This window comes from Leuciscus leuciscus (assembly GCF_965113295.1).
Source record: "Leuciscus leuciscus genome assembly, chromosome: 14".
Classification (NCBI taxonomy): Eukaryota; Metazoa; Chordata; class Actinopteri; order Cypriniformes; family Leuciscidae; genus Leuciscus; species Leuciscus leuciscus.
This window is the reverse complement of record NC_138738.1, coordinates 7,999,069-8,017,877: the sequence shown is the minus strand read 5'-3', so window position 1 is coordinate 8,017,877 and position 18,809 is coordinate 7,999,069. Positions and strand designations below refer to the sequence as shown.

At 37.6% G+C, this 18,809-nt stretch overlaps 2 protein-coding genes and 1 long non-coding RNA gene across 6 annotated transcripts in view; 2 read left to right on the top strand and 1 right to left on the bottom strand.

The window, feature by feature from the left end:
• Positions 1-1,058: 1,058 nt before the first annotated feature.
• Positions 1,059-16,810, top strand: pbrm1l (polybromo 1, like). Of its 3 annotated transcripts, none has more exons than XM_082189592.1 (30): positions 1,059-1,182; positions 1,616-1,761; positions 1,859-1,956; positions 3,005-3,152; positions 3,338-3,490; positions 3,588-3,704; positions 3,849-3,917; positions 4,152-4,250; positions 4,336-4,421; positions 4,499-4,590; positions 4,757-4,964; positions 5,050-5,191; positions 5,294-5,376; positions 5,497-5,776; positions 6,493-6,598; positions 6,719-7,382; positions 7,976-8,187; positions 8,321-8,515; positions 8,705-8,862; positions 9,252-9,494; positions 9,588-9,733; positions 9,842-9,999; positions 10,534-10,717; positions 10,872-11,079; positions 11,416-11,614; positions 13,148-13,249; positions 14,009-14,173; positions 14,736-14,803; positions 15,554-15,755; positions 16,449-16,810. In XM_082189592.1, exons 1-30 carry the CDS (start codon positions 1,128-1,130, stop codon positions 16,610-16,612), a joined length of 4,950 nt encoding a protein of 1,649 aa, XP_082045718.1. In that variant the 5' UTR covers positions 1,059-1,127; the 3' UTR covers positions 16,613-16,810. The 3 variants fall into 3 exon arrangements, with proteins under 3 accessions (XP_082045718.1, XP_082045717.1, XP_082045719.1); XM_082189591.1 differs by having other exon boundaries at positions 13,148-13,333; XM_082189593.1 differs by lacking the exon at positions 14,009-14,173.
• Positions 1,964-18,809, bottom strand: part of LOC309513702 — a 25,129-nt gene continuing 8,283 nt past the window's right edge. The window contains exons 2-3 of the long non-coding RNA XR_014211519.1: positions 2,404-2,733; positions 1,964-2,187 (exon numbers count right to left, since the gene is read on the bottom strand). This is a non-coding gene — a long non-coding RNA (uncharacterized lncRNA). The remainder of the gene's footprint in view (positions 2,188-2,403; positions 2,734-18,809) is intronic.
• stau1 (staufen double-stranded RNA binding protein 1) overlaps positions 17,368-18,809 on the top strand; it is a 15,301-nt gene continuing 13,859 nt past the window's right edge. For both annotated transcript variants that reach the window (XM_082189618.1, XM_082189617.1), the window contains exon 1: positions 17,368-17,669. The gene's annotated coding sequence lies outside the window, so the exon portion shown is untranslated. The remainder of the gene's footprint in view (positions 17,670-18,809) is intronic.

Genomic DNA, 18,809 nt, shown 5'->3' with positions numbered 1-18,809 from the left:
GCAAATTACTTAACATTATCAAATTAGTCAATGCATCAAGTAAATAAATAAATCCACATTTATATAATGCACATTTATATAATTTTGAGTTGGTGTTTTTTTTTTTTTTATGAATTTATTTATTTATTAAGTAGTCGTAGAATGTTCAGTTTGTGGCCAAATAATAGGTTCCCATGTCAATTTCCACTGTTTGTTTTTAAAGAATGCAGCATATTGTCACAGTATTTCTAAAGATTCCTCGAAGGTAATTAATCACTTAAAAATGACACTTTTAAATTATATTAGAAAGCCTCTAATTTTTTGGTTTAGTTTTTCTTTTTTTGTATTTTTTTAATAGTAATAATATTTTATACTGTAAAATTATTATTTTTCATTATTATTATTTATTATATATCAGTTATTCTTAAAATATTTTTCTTTATTCAGCTCCATAACTATTTTTGTTCATCCTTAATTCATTGCAAGCTTAGCACTGGCTATATAGGCTATGCTTAGTTTGATTACGTTGTAATTTGGGGGGAAATTAATCCAAAAAAAATAATACATTCTGGATAAACGAATAATAGAAAATAAAACATTAAATCTGCTGAAATGCATATCTTAACTCTAATGCCGTTTGTTTTCATTTTTAGTGAGTAGAAAAGAATATTCAATATTTAAAATGTTCTACATTTTCGGAAGTGGGGAGGGGCTTCTTGAAAGCACTTCCGGTTTCTTATGACGAAGGAGGCGGGACTTTGTTAGCTGTCCTACTTGCTAGCTAACAATTGCCACTCTGTTGCTACTGAAGGATAATTCCTAACTGCGCCAATAAAGTAGCGATTTTAATACGGGTAGGTCAGCGTATTTCTAAAGCCTTTTATTCCCGAATACATTAATTAACTTCAGCAAGATTAATATAAGAAACCGAAGTGCGCTTAGAAGTGAGTGAGTACGGGAGCACACCTCGAGACCGCTCTTTTGTTTGACTGAAACACGGAGTGTCGATTGGCTGTTGGCGTTTAGGGATTGTTTACCGGAAGATTAGCAGGCGGCTAAGTATGCTATTCCACACAACACTGTACATGCATATAGTCCAAAGCATAATAGCTTCCGTTATTGGCTGACTTCAAAGCTGGTATGAAAGAATGCATATGGGTGATAAATTAATACCCAAACCTTTCTTTGTCCTTCCTCAAGCAGGTGAACTGTAGTTTGTTTATGACTAGTAGCACGTATAGACATTGTAAACAACATCTTGTATTGCAAAATAATACATGGTGAGGTACAAATTACAGTTAATTATGTTAGTTATGTAGTAGCTTATAATAATGCCATCTTTATAATCATGAAAATATTTCTTACTCTAAAATATTCCATTCTCTTTGAGCAATTCACAGTTGCCACATTCAAATGGCAGAACGTTTTTTGACACTACATGTGCTCACTAAAAAGTATAACCATGTAAATGTATACCGGTAGATGGATACTAACGATTGGTGCCTACTGCTTGACAAACATGGAAATCTTCTCCACAAAATGATTTTTTTGAAGATCTTCTCCATCAGGAATGAACATTCATTAGTCAAAAGTGGTGGAAGCCCTGTGTCTAAAAGGATGTTTGGGTCATAAACAGGTACTGCTTCAATGGGCTCCAAGAGAAGACGAGCCACCTCTCCCTCCAGCAGTGCCAGCGGAGGAGACTTCGACGATGCCACTTCATCCACCCCAGTCAGTGGATGGAAGAGGAGGAGAGCTTCCACTACTCCTTCTGTTGATCAAGTGAGTACATGGGGTTTAGTGTATTCACGCTGCTTGCTTTGGCACACAGTTTAAATCACAAAAAAATGTTGTGACTTTGAATGTATCCCATCTTTAGATTGCTGTGTGCCATGAATTGTACAACACTGTCAGAGATTACAAAGACGACCAAGGCAGACAGATCTGCGAGCTCTTTGTTCGTGCACCAAAGAGGAGGTACACGTATATTCCTTGCTTTTGAACGTACTCTGCCAGTCAAATGTCTGGACACACCTACATGTTTCATATAGGCTATATATATATTATTTTTTTATCTGATCGCATTCAGGGTTATTGTAGACAACATAAACCAGAACAGACATTTTCGTTACTTGAAATAAAATGTATGTTAACTGAAGTAAAATAAGTATGTTTTTTTTTCCCCAGCTAATTGCCAAGGCAACATTTCTCGTTACTATACGGTTATCCGGACCACACGATGGCCTACCCCTAAACCTACCCGTCACTGCGGTTAAGACCAATCATACGATGGCCTACCCCTAACCCCGCCCCAAACCTACCCGTAACTGGGGTTAAGACCAATCAGGGATGACTATACTGACTATACGGGACTAAAAGACACACGTGTGGTCCAGATAACCGTATAGTTCCCATTTCTCAGACTATTGAAAACAAATAACAAAAATGACAATGACCACACAACAAAGTTACCAAAACTTTACAATTAAAACAAAAAATATAAAAATAATAACTAATTTTCAAATGTTAATAAAAGCAATCTCATTGATACTAAAGTAACACCGGCCCAATTTATCCGTTTCACAAAATAGAGTTTTTTTTTCTGGAGAAAATTCCCCAAAGTGTTTATCTTGTCAGAATCCACTGTCCATTAAATATTTTGCTGGACTGTGCATTTTCTACCCGTTTGAGGAACTTGTTTTATTCTGTTGATACTTTTAAAAAGGGTTTTAACCAAGTAAATCCAAATTTAGTCTTAAGTTTTTTTGGAGGGGGGAAAGAACCTTAAACATCTTTAGTTTTATGTTTGAATAACTAAACGTGGCTCTCACCATGAACATAATCATAGAAGCTGGCATGGTGTTAAAAAAGGAAAGAGAAAAAAGTTATAGTAATCACACTTCTTTATTCTGTTTAATTCTTTTAAAAAATGAATTTTACAATCTGATGAAATAAATACTGATTTAATGCATGCAATAGACAGTAACGTGCGCCTTAACCTCTCTTCCTATATTTCTTGTTTTAGGAATCAGCCTGACTATTATGAAGTGGTGAGTCAGCCCATAGACATGATGAAGATACAGCAGAAGCTCAGGGCTGAAGAATACCAGGATGTAGAGCAGTTCTCAGCTGACTTTCACCTGCTTATTAATAATGCCAAAGCTTACTATCAGGTGAGTTTGCATTTACATATTTAATTGCATTTAATATTGAAGTTTCTGACACATGAATCAGTACAGTCTGTCCAGTATTATAGACTGCTGATTAGCCATGGATGCATTCCACGAGCAAAACTGTTCTGCATCACAGCCACCGTCAACTCTGAAATGCTAATATACCTGTGGGTCTCTTACAACAGGCTGACAGTGCAGAGTATAGAGCTGCCGCTAGGCTTTTGAATGTCTTCCTAACCACCAAGAATGAACTGCTACAGGGAGGGGAAGGAGAGGAGGCTGATGATGATGAAGAAGGGGATGATGTGGAGAACCCAAGTGCTTCCATGGAGGAGGAGGTTACGATTTTTCCTGTTTGTGGATGGCTAGTAGTTTTATTTCTGTGCACATCCAGACTGATTTCATCTCTTTTCCCTCTGTATGTCTGCTCAACAGAGACCACCAAGCTATCTTAAAGCCATACTGGAGCAGCTCTTGGAGGCCATTGTGTCATGCACTGATTCCTCAGGGAGGCTTGTTAGTGAGCTCTTCCAAAAACTTCCCTCCAAATTGGTGAGACACAAGTTTGTGCACTCGCTTAATAAGGATAATCTAGTTTATAACTTTAATCAAATCTGACTTAAGTTCCACTTTGGTGTTGAATGTAGTTTACTTTCATTGATTCATTTCTTCTTTTGCACATTCCTTCCTTTCCAGCATTATCCAGACTACTATGCTGTAATAAAAGATCCAATAGATCTGCGCACTGTGGCTCAGAGGATACAGGTATTTGAGGCTTTGAAAGCATTCTATCTCACAATAACAATGGAAATATGCACATTTGGAGCTGGTATAATAATTTCTACCATGACATTACTGTCAGAGGCTGTTGATGTAATATATCTGTCATAATTGTATGTAATAAATAATAATAATATGATGTAAATTTTAAAGTCTTCGTTTAAAAATGATCATAACCTCTTGGCATCTTTATAATAGTAATGTTTTGTAATGTTGTAGGCGGGACATTACAAATCCATCAGTGCCATGGCCAAGGACGTTGATCTTTTGACGAAAAATGCCAAAACCTACAATGAGCCAGGGTCACAAGTTTTCAAGGTTTGTGTTCTTGTGTACCCTTGTTATCTATCATCACATACATTGAGCTAATTTTTATTTAACACTCATTTCTATCTTTCTAAAGGATGCAAACACAATTAAGAAGGTATTTTCCCAGAGAAAGACCGAGATTGAACAGGCTGAACCAACTAAATCCAGCCTCCGTATCAGGTATGTCCTTTTTTCGTAAGCTTGTTGTTTTGAAGAGGCATGTTTTTTTCTGTAACACGTTTTGTGTGTTTTGCTAGAAACCGGAGGTCTGCTCAGGGTGACCGCCTGTCTGCCATCACTATGGCTCTTCAGGCTGGATCTGAAAGTGATGAAGACTCAATTCTCACAGGTTACAATCCATAGTTTCCCTTTGACATCCATTTTCTAAGATTACTCTATAGCAATCTGTTTTAGAGAGCCTGCCGACTCTACTTATGCAAAAATACATTGGCATGGTCTGCTTTTGAATGATTGTTCTTTGAAGTACCTTTGTCTGTCCTTATACTCTGTCTCAGGCACTGTGCGTTTTGACACTGGAGAAACGGAGGCTGATTGTGGTCTGAGTGCTGGTGACCCAGTCCTCCAGTTGTACCAGTCAGTGCGAGGAGCACGAAGCGTTCAGGGGAAGCTTCTAGCTGAACCGTTCCTCCAGCTCCCTGTAAGAAGGGAATACCCAGACTACTACCATCAGATCAAAAACCCCATCTCCCTACAACAGATCAGGTGTGGATAACACACATGAATATCTGATTATTTTAAAAGTCAAGTTTACTTTACACGCTCTTTCCATGTTTTACATTTCTTAAAGGGATAAAATGAAGAATGGAGATTATGATGGAGTTGAGCAGATTGAGGCTGACCTTACACTCATGCTTGAGAATGCTAAACGCTACAATATGCCCAACTCCACTATATATAAACGTGCTCAGAGGTTACAGCAAATAATTCAGGTCAGTCTGCTTTGATATACTTACAGTTCTGTTATAGCCTAATGGGCTAACTGAGGAATGACAAAATGACGGTTAATTCTTTGGTTTTAATTTGTGTTCTAGCAAAAGAAAAGAGAGCATCGAGATGATGATGAAGGAGATGTCTCTACTGCAAATTCTGATGTAGGAAGTAGCAAAAGGAAAAGGTGATTTTTGTTGTTGTTGTTGACATCACTTGCATTATTTTCATGAATATGACTTGCAATCAGTAATGAAAAATCCTTTTGACATTCTTTCTTTTTGCTGACATAATCTGATCATAACAGCCACAAGAAGAACACCAAGAAAAACCGAATGAAGACTCTGTATTCTGCTGTGACTGAAGCACGTGAGGTAGGCACTGGACGGCGCCTCTGTGATCTCTTCATGGTGAAGCCCTCTAAGAAGGACTACCCTGACTACTACCAGATCATCCAAGATCCAATGGACCTGCGTACCATCGAGAACAATATCCGCACTGAGCGTTATAACAATGAGGATGCACTTATGGATGACATGAAGCTTATGTTTCGCAATGCCCGCCACTATAATGAAGAGGGATCTCAGGTGGGCATTGTGACTACTTAAACTGAATGCTTTTCAACTTTATTAAATCAACTTCAAAGTTAAAATACACAACCGATCAAAAGTTTGGGGTCCATAATATTTTTTTCATGAAATAAATTAATACTTTTACACAACAAGAATACTTTAAATTGATCAAAAGTGACAGTAAAGACATTTTTAATGTTACCAAAAACCTATTTTAAATAAGTGCTGTTCTTTTGAACTTTCTTTTCATCAGAGAAATCTGAACAAAGTATATCACAGTTTTCACAAAAATATTCAGCAGCACAACCATTTTCAACAATGATGATAATAAATGTTTCTTAAGCACCAAATCAGCATATTAGAATGATTTCTGAAGGATCATGTGACACTGAAGACTATAGTAATGTAGCTGAAAATTCAGCTTTGCCGTAACAGGTATAAATTATATTTTAAAATATAGAAAAGTTGTTTGATATATATAATATTTCAAATCAAATTGTCAAATAAATGCAGCCTTTATGAGCAGTACCTTCTTTAACTTATTTCTAAAACTTAAAAAAAAATCTTAACTACTTCACTACGATAAGAATGTTAAAGGAAGAGTTAATCCAAAAAATTATATTCTGTCATTAACTCATGCGGGTTCAAACCCAAATATAGTCTTAAAATCTAATAGACCTAGTAATTTGAAGTTTATGTTTGTCATTACTTTTTTTTTTTTTTTTTCACAGGTTTATAATGATGCAAATATCTTGGAGAAGATTGTTAAGGATAAACAGAAAGAGCTTGGCCCTCCCCCAGAGGAAGATGACGTTGGCTCTCCCAAACTCAAGCTTCGTATGTTTTTTTTTGTTTTTTTTGTGTGTGTGTCAAATATACACTTTAATGCAAATACACTAATAGAGACACAAATTTTTGATTTAACAAATGCCTCTTTTTCTTTTTCTTTTTTTTTAGGCCGTAGTGGAGTTGCAGCCTCCCCTAAAAAGGCTCGTACACAGACAACACCACTCCAGCAGAAGCTTTCTGATCTCTACGAAGCCGTGCGCAATTTCACAGACAATCGCGGTCGGCGTCTCAGCGCCGTTTTCCTGCGTCTGCCATCGCGTTCTGAGCTGCCTGACTATTATGCTGCCATTAAGCGTCCCATTGACATGGAGCGTATACGAAGCTACATGGTACAGGGGCGCTACCAAGACATCGACTCACTGGCAGAAGATTTCATCCTCATGTTCAACAACGCCTGCACCTACAATGAGCCTGAATCTTTAATATACCGTGATGCTCTGCTGCTCCATCGAGCCTTTCTGGAAGCCCGTCGCCGGATTGAGGATGAAGAGGATGGAGATGAAGGTGGTCTGGGTGGTTTGTCAGTTGCCTCTCTCGTGCGTGAGCTCATCCGTAACCTCTTCGTTTCAATGATGGGGCACCAGGATGATGAGGGCCGCTGCTATAGTGACTCTTTGGCGGAAGTTCCCGCCATTGACCCCACTGACCCGGAGGACCCACCCCTCAATCTAGAGATTATTCGTAATAATGTGGATCGTGGCCGCTACAGGAGACTGGACGTGTTCCAGGAGCATGTGTTTGAGGTACTGGAGAAAGCAAGACGTCTCAACAGGTAAGCAGTGAAGAGTGCGAAGATCAGCTTTTCTTGTCATCATTATAAAAACGATTCTGTCCTGATTCACTCGGTCTTAAATTGTACAAATATCTTTCTTTCTGTGGAATTATGGAAGTATGCTGATTTTTATCAACTTAAAAAACAATTTTTTATAGGCTTTAAAAATGACAAAAAACACCTAAGTGTCAAAAAAAAGGCTCCATATGACTTGTTTTTGAAGCCATGCGATAGCTAGCTTTGTGTTTGGTGAAAATCTTCCCTTCCGTCGTATGTTTCTCAAACATCACTCCTCAATTCAGCAGTAAGTCATATTGGACCATCTTTGAGCTGTTTGTTCATTTTCAAAAGTTCATTATGTGGAAAACCGTTGCCTGGACATTCTGTTAAATTTCTCTGTTCATGTTCCATGGAAAAACAGATATGTGTTTGGAATGACATGAGAATGAGTAGCCTATATGAGAATATCTTCATGAATAATTCCTTTAAGCTCCATTTTTGTCTAACAGTGTGAAGTTTGATGTTACAGTCAACATGAATTGAACTTTGAAAAGGTAATCTGAGAATTCATAACAGCTATTGTGTGTTATCAGGACCGATTCTGAGATCTTTGAGGATTCTGTGGAGTTGCATTATTTCTTTGTGAAGATCCGTGACGAGCTATGCAAGAATGGAGAACTCTTGCTTACCCCAGCACTGAGCTACACATCCAAACATCTGCATTCCGACATAGATCAAGAGAAGCGAGAGAAACTGCCCCAAGAAATTGAGGAAGACCGGCTGAAACAGGAGGAAGACAAAAAAGGTTTCAAAAATTGCTTCTAGCATTTTAAAAGTTATGCATGTAACACCCCAGGATACCTTTTAAAGTCTTGCTGCTAAAATGACTCCCAAATATAGAAGTGTACTAATGTGTACTTTGCTTTTATGATTTTTAGCTCTTCCAGACGAGGACAAAGTAGAGGGTCCTGCAGGAAGCCAGTGGCCGTCAGGTCCTCAAAGCTCATATAGTCAGGACTGCAGTTTTGAGAACAACACCTACAGCGTGGGAGACTGTGTATATGTTCAGCCTTCAGAAGCAAATTTGCAGCCTCACATTGTCTGCATTGAGAAACTCTGGAAGGATGAAGCTGGTGTGCACTTCCTCACTTTTTCTTTAATTGCTGCTCCTTGCTAGTTATATTTCTTTATTTTTTTACAGATGTATCACCTCCATTTTCTGTGAACTTATGTTAAAACTTGCTGTCAAACTCATAATTATATATTTATTTTAAATCATACATTTTTTTGCATTAACATTTGGATGTGTTTGTTTTCTGCAGGTGAGCAGTGGATGTATGGATGTTGGTTTTATCGTCCAGGAGAAACTTTTCATCTGGCCACTCGTAAGTTCCTGGAAAAGGAGGTATTTAAGAGCGACTATTACAGCCGTGTGCCTTTCAGCAAGATCTTGGGGAAATGCGTTGTGTTATTTGTAAAGGTGAGTAACGAGCCACATTAAAAATATGTTTTAGATAGATTAATTAATAAGTTTATCCCACGGTTTCATAGACAAGACTTAAGTCTAGTCCCAGACTAAAATGCATTTTAACTGAAAGCAACTTGTGCTGACATTTCTTAAAATATGTCAGTGCCATTGTTTGTCTCAAGATACAAACCTGTTATGTTTTTTTTCTAAGGCATGTATGTATAAAAGTTACTTGTCCTAATTGAACTAAGGCCAAATCCTGGCTTAATCTAAGCCATGTCTTTGGAACCAGGCCTATATGACCAAGAGGTTCCCAAAATACAGCCATAAGCCACAAGAGGCTCTCAGGCTCTTAAAGTATTGTGCATTTAAGTCTCTTGAATGTGGGATTTTTTTTTTAGGAGTATTTCAAGTTGCAACCAGAAGCCTTTAAACCTGAAGACGTCTATGTCTGTGAATCCCGTTACACTGCCAGGACCAAAACATTTAAGAAGATCAAGATATGGTCTATGCCGTCAAACTCTGTCAAACTAGTCTCTCGGGAGGTACCTTTACCTGTAGTCAGAGTTGCGTCCATGTTTGTCAGTGCAAAAGACAAAGTGGCTGCTCTTCCTGATGGAGAGAGTGGTGGCTTCATCGAAAAGGTATGAATGATTGATTTTGAGTACAGTTCTTATTTAATTCTTATTTAAATTGATTTGGCATGTAAATTTGTTTTTTTTACCTACTTTCCACAGGAGCGAGAAGATGTTCCAGTTGAAGTGGCCAATGGGGAGCCGGGTTGCCAGTACTTTGAACAGCTCCACTACAATGACATGTGGCTTAAAGTGGGCGACTGTGTCTACATACGTTCCCATGGACTGGTGCGAGCACGAGTTGGCAGGTGGGCAAAATCATGCTTATTTTACCCAAAGTTCTCATTAACCAGAAAGCTTTGACAGTAATGTAAGTCTACAGCAATAGTCTGAGTTGTTATGGTTGACATGGACAGGATCGAGAAGATGTGGCTGCGGGATGGAGCAGCATTCTTCTTTGGACCCATCTTCATCCACCCTGAGGAAACAGAACATGAGCCAACAAAGATGTTCTACAAACGTGAGGTGTTCCTCAGCAATCTGGAGGAGTCCTGTCCTATGACCTGCATCTTGGGTATGGGCACCAAGTGAATGAATTTATTGTAATTTTAATTAAATCCTAGTTTTATATATATCAGATTGTTGTCCACAACCAATAGCCCACCAAACTGTGGGTGTTCAAGCTGTGATAGACATTTTGCCAACCAGCCTCTGGGATCATTATCATACTGAGAGACTTTTTATTTCACAAAGACACTAAAAATACAATTAAGACCTACTTCTTGTGGATGTCTGCTGTGATTTTATGGTATAAGACTAGCCACCTCAGAACCCTGAATTCATAATTGAAGCAGTGCAGGGTCGCTTGGCTCGAGAAAAGAACAAAACACATCCAAGTGAAATAAATGATAGCAGTTCGAGGAGCAAATTTATCATGTTGACACTTATATGGCTGTGCTTGCTTACAAATAGGATTTATACTGGTGATTAAGTGCTTGAACATTTTAATTTAAATTTAAATTCCTCTGTTCCCTGCCTTTTCTCAGAAAATGTTCTTATTAGAAAACTTACTATAGACCAAGTTTTTAATCTTTGTCTTTTTTCACAGGGAAATGTGTGGTCTCTTCTTTTAAGGACTTCCTGTCCTGCAGGCCAACTGAGTGTCCAGAGGAAGACGTGCTCCTGTTTGAGAGTCGCTACATTGAGAGTGAAAAGCAGATGAAGAAGTTTAAAGCACTTAAACGTTTCTCCATCTCAGCCAAAGTGGTTGATGATGAGATCTTCTACTTTAGGTGCATTTTACTTTCCTACCTTTGTTTCAGTGGAAAGTATCACACAGCCAGAGTGTGAATAGGTTATTTAAGAGTTCTTTAGTATGTCTTATTGCTATTAGTAGAAATCATTGATTGGTTTATTTACTAACTGTTGCTTTAAATAAATTTTCAGGAAACCCATCGTGCCTCAGAAGGTGCCATCTCCCCTGCTGGATAAGAAGATTGAGGAGCTAGAAGCTAAGTTTGCAGACATGGAGGATCTGGATGAAGATATGGACGACCTGGATGAAGATGATGATGAAGCAGCAGTGACGCCCTCAATGCCACCCAGTCAGGCATCCGCAACAAGTGACATGGATATGCCTTATACACCACCACAGGTACTTCATACTCCCTAGAAATCAGCCTTTGCACACAGTCCAGTTTGACGATATTAACCATTTTTCGATGATGGATGCATCATATAAATGTTTTTACAAAATTGCCTTAACCAAGTTAAACATGAAAATAATTAAACATGAATCGATGCTCATTTATATTGTAGATATTGTGATTGCTGTCTGTTTTTTCCTGGTAGTTATTTATTGACTCTTATCTTTTATTCAAATTCTTCAACTGTCTAATTTTAAGATGATCAGGCTCAACTTTTATTCCCCATATTTCATATTTTTAACAGTAGCTGTCATTTTCTTTACACCCCTGTTTACTATGCACAGTCCACGCCAAAGATAAAGGGTATGTCCAAAAAGGAAGGAGCCAAGCGCAAGATCAACATGAGTGGCTACATCTTGTTTAGCAGTGAAGTTAGGTCTATTATAAAGGCTCGTCACCCTGATTTCTCCTTTGGAGAGCTGAGCCGACTGGTGGGCACAGAATGGAGGAACCTGGAAGCTACTAAGAAGGTGGAATATGAAGGTACATCCTCAACACTTTTTGAGAGGTTGCACTAGTCCGCTGTTACCATAGTTACTCATTTCTATTAAGATAAATATTCCGTCATACTCAAAGCAATTTTTTACAAGTCATTGCAATGAATGCAAGCAACCAATTCTTTCGCAATATAAGAGATTAGTGTTGTCACGGTACCAAAATTTCAGTATTCGGTACCGATACCAGTGAAAATCCACGGTTCTCGGTACCAATTTCGGTACCAAAGCTTAATTTAGATTAAATTTACATAATTATATTAAAGTGTAGGCTATATCACAAAGATGGAAACTGTAGTATTAAAAACACTTTACAATAAGATTCCATTTGTTAGATAACATTAGATAAAATGACCTAACAAAAAAAAAAAACAATAGTTAGGCTATATACTTTCGCAATTATTCTCCTTTAGGGGTTAATTTAAAAATACATTTTTTAAATCAAAAGTTAACATTATTTCTGTTAACATTATTTAATGCACAATGAATGAAGTGAACAAACATGACCAATCAAGTGTTTTGTGTTAAATAACATTCACAAACAGTAATTAATGTTGTAAAAATATATTGTTTACTCAATGTGTTATGTTAGATAACGCATTAAGTGATGTTAATGAATGGTATCTTATTGTAGCATTACCAAACTATACAGGAGATAAAATATGTTTTATTTGACTTGACTATACTTTTATTTAATCCAAAACTGTATTCATATTTAACTTTAAAAGGGCTTTTTAAACCTGCTAAGAGTTATCCAGCCAAGAATAAGACTACTAGAACTGCTTTTCTGAAGGACTGATATTAATGACGGCTTTTTATTTCTCATCTCCATAAATATATCTAGTAGTAAAGCTAATGCAAGGGCTAGAAATCAATTAATAGGCCTATGTCACACTTCCTCGTCGTCATGGAGAGCGCAGTTCGCACAAGCGTTTGTATTCCCGTGGCGTCTGTCGCTGCTATGCATCCATGAACGCACATGGAAAGGAGAGCGCGCCGCTTCTATTATGAGCGCGCTTGCCGCGCGCCATTTGAAATAATGTATCTGCACGCGCAAAAACATCAGCACCACATCAGCAGCAGCACCGCCGATCGCCATCAGCGCTTTTATGAAGATGACGCAACTGCACGCGCTTCAGGCATGCACGCGCATCAAGTACCGGGTTTGAGAAAACCTGGTACCGTGACGTTTAAAAGAAAATTAGTACCGACTTGGTACCGAAGTACCGGGTCTTTTGACAACACTATAAGAGATGCATTTGATTTTTTTATTGTCCATGTCTGACATTTCTTTTCAGATTTTAAATGATACGATTATTTTTCTTTCTTAAAAATAGCCAGGAGCTAGATATTTAATTTCCCCCCAAAAAATTTAGAAGCTAGCTATGGTAACTTGGGGTGTTTTTGTTTTCTTCTATATGCATAATGCTTTCTTGATTATACGTATATGGCAACTGTTTATCTTATGCACAACATTATGCATACCGAAGAATCTATATTTCAGTTATCAATGTTTTTCCAGAACGGGCAGCTAAACTGGTAGAGCAGCAGGAACGGGAGAGGGTCCTTCAGCAGCAACATCAGCAGCAGCAGCAGCAGCAGCAGCAGGCTTCCCCAAGAGCAGGTACCCCAGTCGGCACAATGATGGGAGTGGTGCCTCCCCCAAGCGCTATGGGGATGCTTAACCAGGCCATGCCACCTGTGCCAGGTAACGCCAAATCTCCCCCACCCTTGCTGAAAGAGACAGATGCAGCGTCCGGGCACCCTCCAACAATTCTCGTCCATTTGAATCTAATACCTCAACTCATCAATCATGTCACTATCTTCTCCATACCAGCGATGTGCCCTATTAGTTCTGATTTAGTTAATTTTATTAAATGTAGTTTTTTGTTTTTTTGTCTTGTCTTTTGTTTTTGAGTATTACCACGTTCTTTTCTCTTTTTGCATGACAACCTTTTTTTTATTAACCAGTAAACATGTAGAGCTCTTTTTATAACAAGGCTGAATTAACCACATTTAGGCCTGGTTTCACAAACAGGGCTTAGATTAAGCCAGGATTAGGCTTTAGTTCAATTAGGATATTTAAGTAGCTTTTATAAACATGCCTTAGAAAAAACATTACTGGTGTGTATCTTGAGACAAAGTAATGGCACTGACATATTTTAAGATATGTCAGAGCAAGTTGCTCTCAGTTAAAACGGCCCAAACATGCATTTTAGTCTGGGACTATAAGCCTTGTCTGTGAAACCGGGGGTTAAATATTCACACTTGTAAAACTCTTTCTACGACATTGATGTTACTTATTTTGTAGTTGCATGACGTTTTAGTCGGCTGCATGTCATGAATGCATGGATTTTTTTTTTGTGCTATCTCCTCACCCAAGGCATGATGGGAAATTATGGCCCGCCCTACATGCCTATGCAAGGTCCTTCTGACGGCATGATGGGCATGGGTGGCACACCACCTCATCCCATGGGGGTGCCCCAGCTGCCTTCCCAGCACTTCCTTCTACCAGGCATGGCCGGGTACCCTGGTATGCCCCATCCGGGTAAGAAGCACCCCGATTAGTCAGAAATCCCACCTGAAGATCTTCTGACCAGCTCCAATCCAAGTTGAAAAATAGGAAATCTGGGTTTATCTTGGTTTGAACTCATGGCTTTGTTCCAAAAACTAATGAGCTGCCTAGACAGCAAGGCAACTTATTTGTTTTGAAATGGAGCCCGTTTTTGAACATTGTTTCAGTGAATGAAGAAATGCTTTGTTATGCTCAGTATAACTAGATAATATCTGTATTTCTGCATGATTTAATTTGAGCTATATCCAATTCATAGGGTGGGAATATTCACACAACACCACTAACATGCTAATGTTTTTTCCCCTCAATGTCTCACTTTTTCTTTACACAAGATTTGTCACCTCCATTTCTCTCTGAATCTTTGTTTTTTAGAAACACCATTTGTTTGGGGAAAATGTAACTAGTAAAAACAATATTAATTAATTTATTTCATTCAATCAGTGCACATTATTTGCAACCTTTTTCATCGATGTTAAAATGTAAAGTTATGTGCCGTCATACACCATTTCTATATTAAAGACTGTTTCCTTCTCAGGAGTGATGGGCCCAGGAATGAACGGTATGGCTGGAAGTCCTGGTCCTGGAAACCATTATGGCATGCAGGTAAATAACATATTCATGCAGCTTTCACTAGTGACAGATGCAGTTTGCAATCTCCAGCCATATTCGGAAGGGACTAGTTTTCAAAACAACGTTTGAGTTACAATTTATTTATTGAGTTACAAGTTATCATTCAGCATCTGTGATTTCATTTTACCGATTCAGGTGGGACTAACATCTCCATGTTTAGTACAGAAGTGCGAGTGTGTTTTTTTTTCTCTGTGCGTCTTTTTGCGTATGTCTTTTAATTTATTAATTTTTTTTGACAAATTTATAGCAGTGGCTGTTGATAATAAATAAGTGAGCAGAGAAATCTAGACAAGGAGGCTTTTACCTGACACCGATATTAAAATGGGCAGTCTTCGCATTTTCCGCGATTTGGCTATATTTATTAATTGTATATATTATTTTTCCATCGAATACCATCCATATTGAAACTAAATTAAAGCATGCCGAAGATTGTTGCGCAAACGGTAGCTCAGGAAGGTAAAAAAAAACATGAGGAGAAGCATTAGGGTAATACAACATCAGCAATCACAGTCATTAGCATTCGGACGGGCGTTGAGTTTGCCGAAAAACAGTAGGTAATTTGTCCTGGAATTTTTACAGAGGTTGTGTGAGAAAAACACAGACTTGGCCGATTCGGACGGGATTAATATCGTACATCTGTGAAACATTTCTCTAACGACCTCCTGGAAAACTAGTCCCGTCCGAATAGGACTTCTGTCTTTACTTTTCTCTTTGTCCTTTCAGATGGGTGGATATGGGCCAGGGCAACAAGCTCCACCACCATATCCAGGTCAAGGTCAACCAGGCCAGCATCCAACCCCACCTATGTTTGTCGCCCCACCTCCAAAACCCCAGCGTCTTCTGCATTCAGAGGCTTATCTGAAGTACATCGAGGGCCTCAGTGCTGAATCCTCCACCATTAGCAAGTGGGACCAGAGCCTTAAAGGTAAAAATCATGTGTGTAGAAATTCGAGAGTTGTTTTATTTTTTTTAATGATAATAGTTTTACTCAGCCAGGATGCATTAAATTAATTATAATTGTAATTACATTATATTAAACATTCATAATGTTACAAAGGATTCCTATTTCAAATAAATGCTGTTTTTTGAATTTTCTATTCATCTAGAATCCTGAAAATATGTGCACAAAAATATTAAACAGCACAACTGTTTTCAGCATTGATAAGCATTTCTTTAGCAGCAATCAGCATTTTAGAATGATTTCTGAAGGATCATGTAACACTGAAGACTGGAGTAGTGATGCTGAAAATTCAGCTTTGCCATCACAGGAATAAATTACATTTGAATCGTTATTTTAATTTGAAATATTTAGCAATTTTGTTTTACTGAATTCTTTGGCATTGTATATTAAGATAAAATGGAAATGATATAAAGAAATTATTTATGATTGGTTTAATGTTTTTACCCTATGCCACACTTTTGTAATATTTTCCTCATATAATGTTGGTGTCTTGCACCAAAACCATTCATAATTGGTTATATTATAAATTATAAATTTAAATTTATAATTTTCTTCGACTGTTATATTTAAATTGGCTGTAAGTCTTTTGTAAATGACTTCTGTGATGTTATAGCCAAAGCATCTTTGAATGATTCTTTCTGACTATCATTCCTTCAGCACAAAGAAAAGACTGTCGGCTTACCAGAGAGCAGGAGAGTCGTCTCCCGACTCACTGGCTGAAAAGCAAGGGTGCTCACACTACAATGGCAGACGCATTATGGAGACTCCGAGACCTGATGATGAAAGACACGCTTAACATCCGGCAGGCATACAACCTTTAAACATTTATGTTCTACCCCAAATCTCAGGACTCTAATTTATGCAAGACTATTCTCCTACCAAATCTTTCCTATCATGACTCAAGATGTGATAAAGTATTATGTACTGTCAGAAATGTTTCAGCAATAATTATATCTCCTAGTTGTGTGCATATGTGTGAAAAAAATAAAGCTTTTAGCCACCTCTTTAGGTACGTATGACGCACTGGAATGAAGTCACTCGTGAAGCAATTTATAACTACTGAAATGGATTTGAAATGTGTCGCTTTGACTGTTACTTTAGATGAATTCTGGTTGAGTTTATGGTGTTTTTATATTGCTGAATATATCACCTCAAACAATGGCATCACCAATCCTCAAAGTTCTCTGGCTATGACCACTCAATACAAAGGCTTCAAATGGGCAAAAGTTGTAAAAGATCACAGTAGCATTTTATAAATATATTTTCTTTTTATACAGAGGCAAAATAAGCTGAGTTCCTCTTTATTTTACTGATAATGTAATTTGTTATTTTTTCATTATGTACATATGAAAAAGCCTGTGATAAATGCTTTGTTCTGCAATGCTTTTTGAACACTGTTGCATTAATTAATTTCACCAATAAACAGCATTTTCAAAAGGATAAAGTGTTCTTCAAGCATGTCCAAAACATGTTTGTGAGAAGATTGAGTTACAGCCCCTCCACCCACCACCACTAACACAAGGCCCGGCTCACCAAACCACATATCTAACTCGGCAGATTCAGATTATGTTTAAATACAAGTAATTAAATAGCCGAAATGTAATTTAAATGATTAAAAATTATTTTAAAAAGAAACCTTTTCTCATAATTTTAACCCCACAAATAACTGGCGTGATGTCATTTCCTGGCAGGGGCGGAAAATATCGGGCTATTCTCTTTAGTGTTTGCCCTGTCTACACTCACCCTCTCTACCTCTTTCCCCGTTTTTTCATACTAAACCAGTCCAGAACCCCTTAAAATAAGAAGAAACCGAACTGACACTACGCTTTAACATCGTAACTCATGGAGTAAATCACAACCGGGGAGAAATAAACTGAGGTGAGCTTTATTCAGCAGGAGCCTGCTGAGATGCGCGAGCTGCTAGTGTGTTAGCTCGAGCCATTCATATCAATGGATCTTCTCGCATATTGTCATAGCTGCTTTTCACTGAAATTCACATAGAATATTATGTAAACTTGGCTGATTTGGTTATGTCATGCTTGGTATAAATGTGTAAAGTGGTTGTTTGTGTATATCGCTTGCTTCGATACTTTGCTTTGCAGGGGTAGGAGGAGTCTTGACAGCTGATATTTATTTTCACCAGTTTATGCGGTAGTTTAAAAAAATAAATCAAACATGTTCAAATTTAGTAGACTTTGCATACTGAAGTGTAGCAGGAGAGTATATTGTACATACTAATTATATTTAAGCTGTGCTAATGTTAATTTATGAAATATCAGTTAGAGTTTAATCTTAAGTGACTGCCTGACTGTACAGTGTTAATGGATGTGTTAACCCCTAGTGTTCTATTGTCAACTTTTTTGCATTTTGTCTTTTGTTCTTGTTATTGAGTAGGCTTCCAGGAATTGTCAACCAATAAGAGCTCGTTGCGATGTTACTGTAAAATGCTGTGATCAAAACTTTGCTGGAAAACCTGTTCTCTGGTCTTCTAAATGCATTTTGCCCTCTGATGGATAGTTCATTCTTTTCTAGCAAGTAAAAAGGCCTTTAGTATAATTCTAAAAATTCCCACCTTCCGTTCTTTAATGATTTTTATGGAGTATATGCAAGAATAACTTGTTTGGAATATTTAAAGACGAACATTTACTGAACCAAAGCAACTTCATGTTAACATGTAAGCCCCAAATATGATATAACAGGATTTTCAGGGACATTTATATATATATCTGTCAATCATCATTGTATTGCACTGCATTAGCCTATAGGTTTTGCCCACCAAAATATAAGGGTTTAAATGTCGTCTTAGTAAAACATGATATTTGGAGATATAGTGACAACTATATGTGTATATATGCATTTTATGTAAGTTGTCTGTTATAAAAAAAAAATCTCTGTAATAAAAATGTATTTACACTATAGGCTATTAGAGTTTCATATTACTTTTTGTCCAAATAAATAACTGCAACTGCACCAGATTACATATTTTTTCTCCTCTAAATATTTCTGGGGTGTTTTTTT

Bases quoted from the DNA above. Each gene is read 5' to 3' on its own strand.
- pbrm1l (XM_082189591.1), top strand. From the start codon at position 1,128: ATGCATATGGGTGATAAATTAATACCCAAACCTTTCTTTGTCCTTCCT. The intron at 10,718-10,871 runs GTGCATTTTACT...ATAAATTTTCAG, and splicing joins GATGAGATCTTCTACTTTAG to GAAACCCATCGTGCCTCAGA. The intron at 11,080-11,415 runs GTACTTCATACT...TACTATGCACAG, and splicing joins TGCCTTATACACCACCACAG to TCCACGCCAAAGATAAAGGG.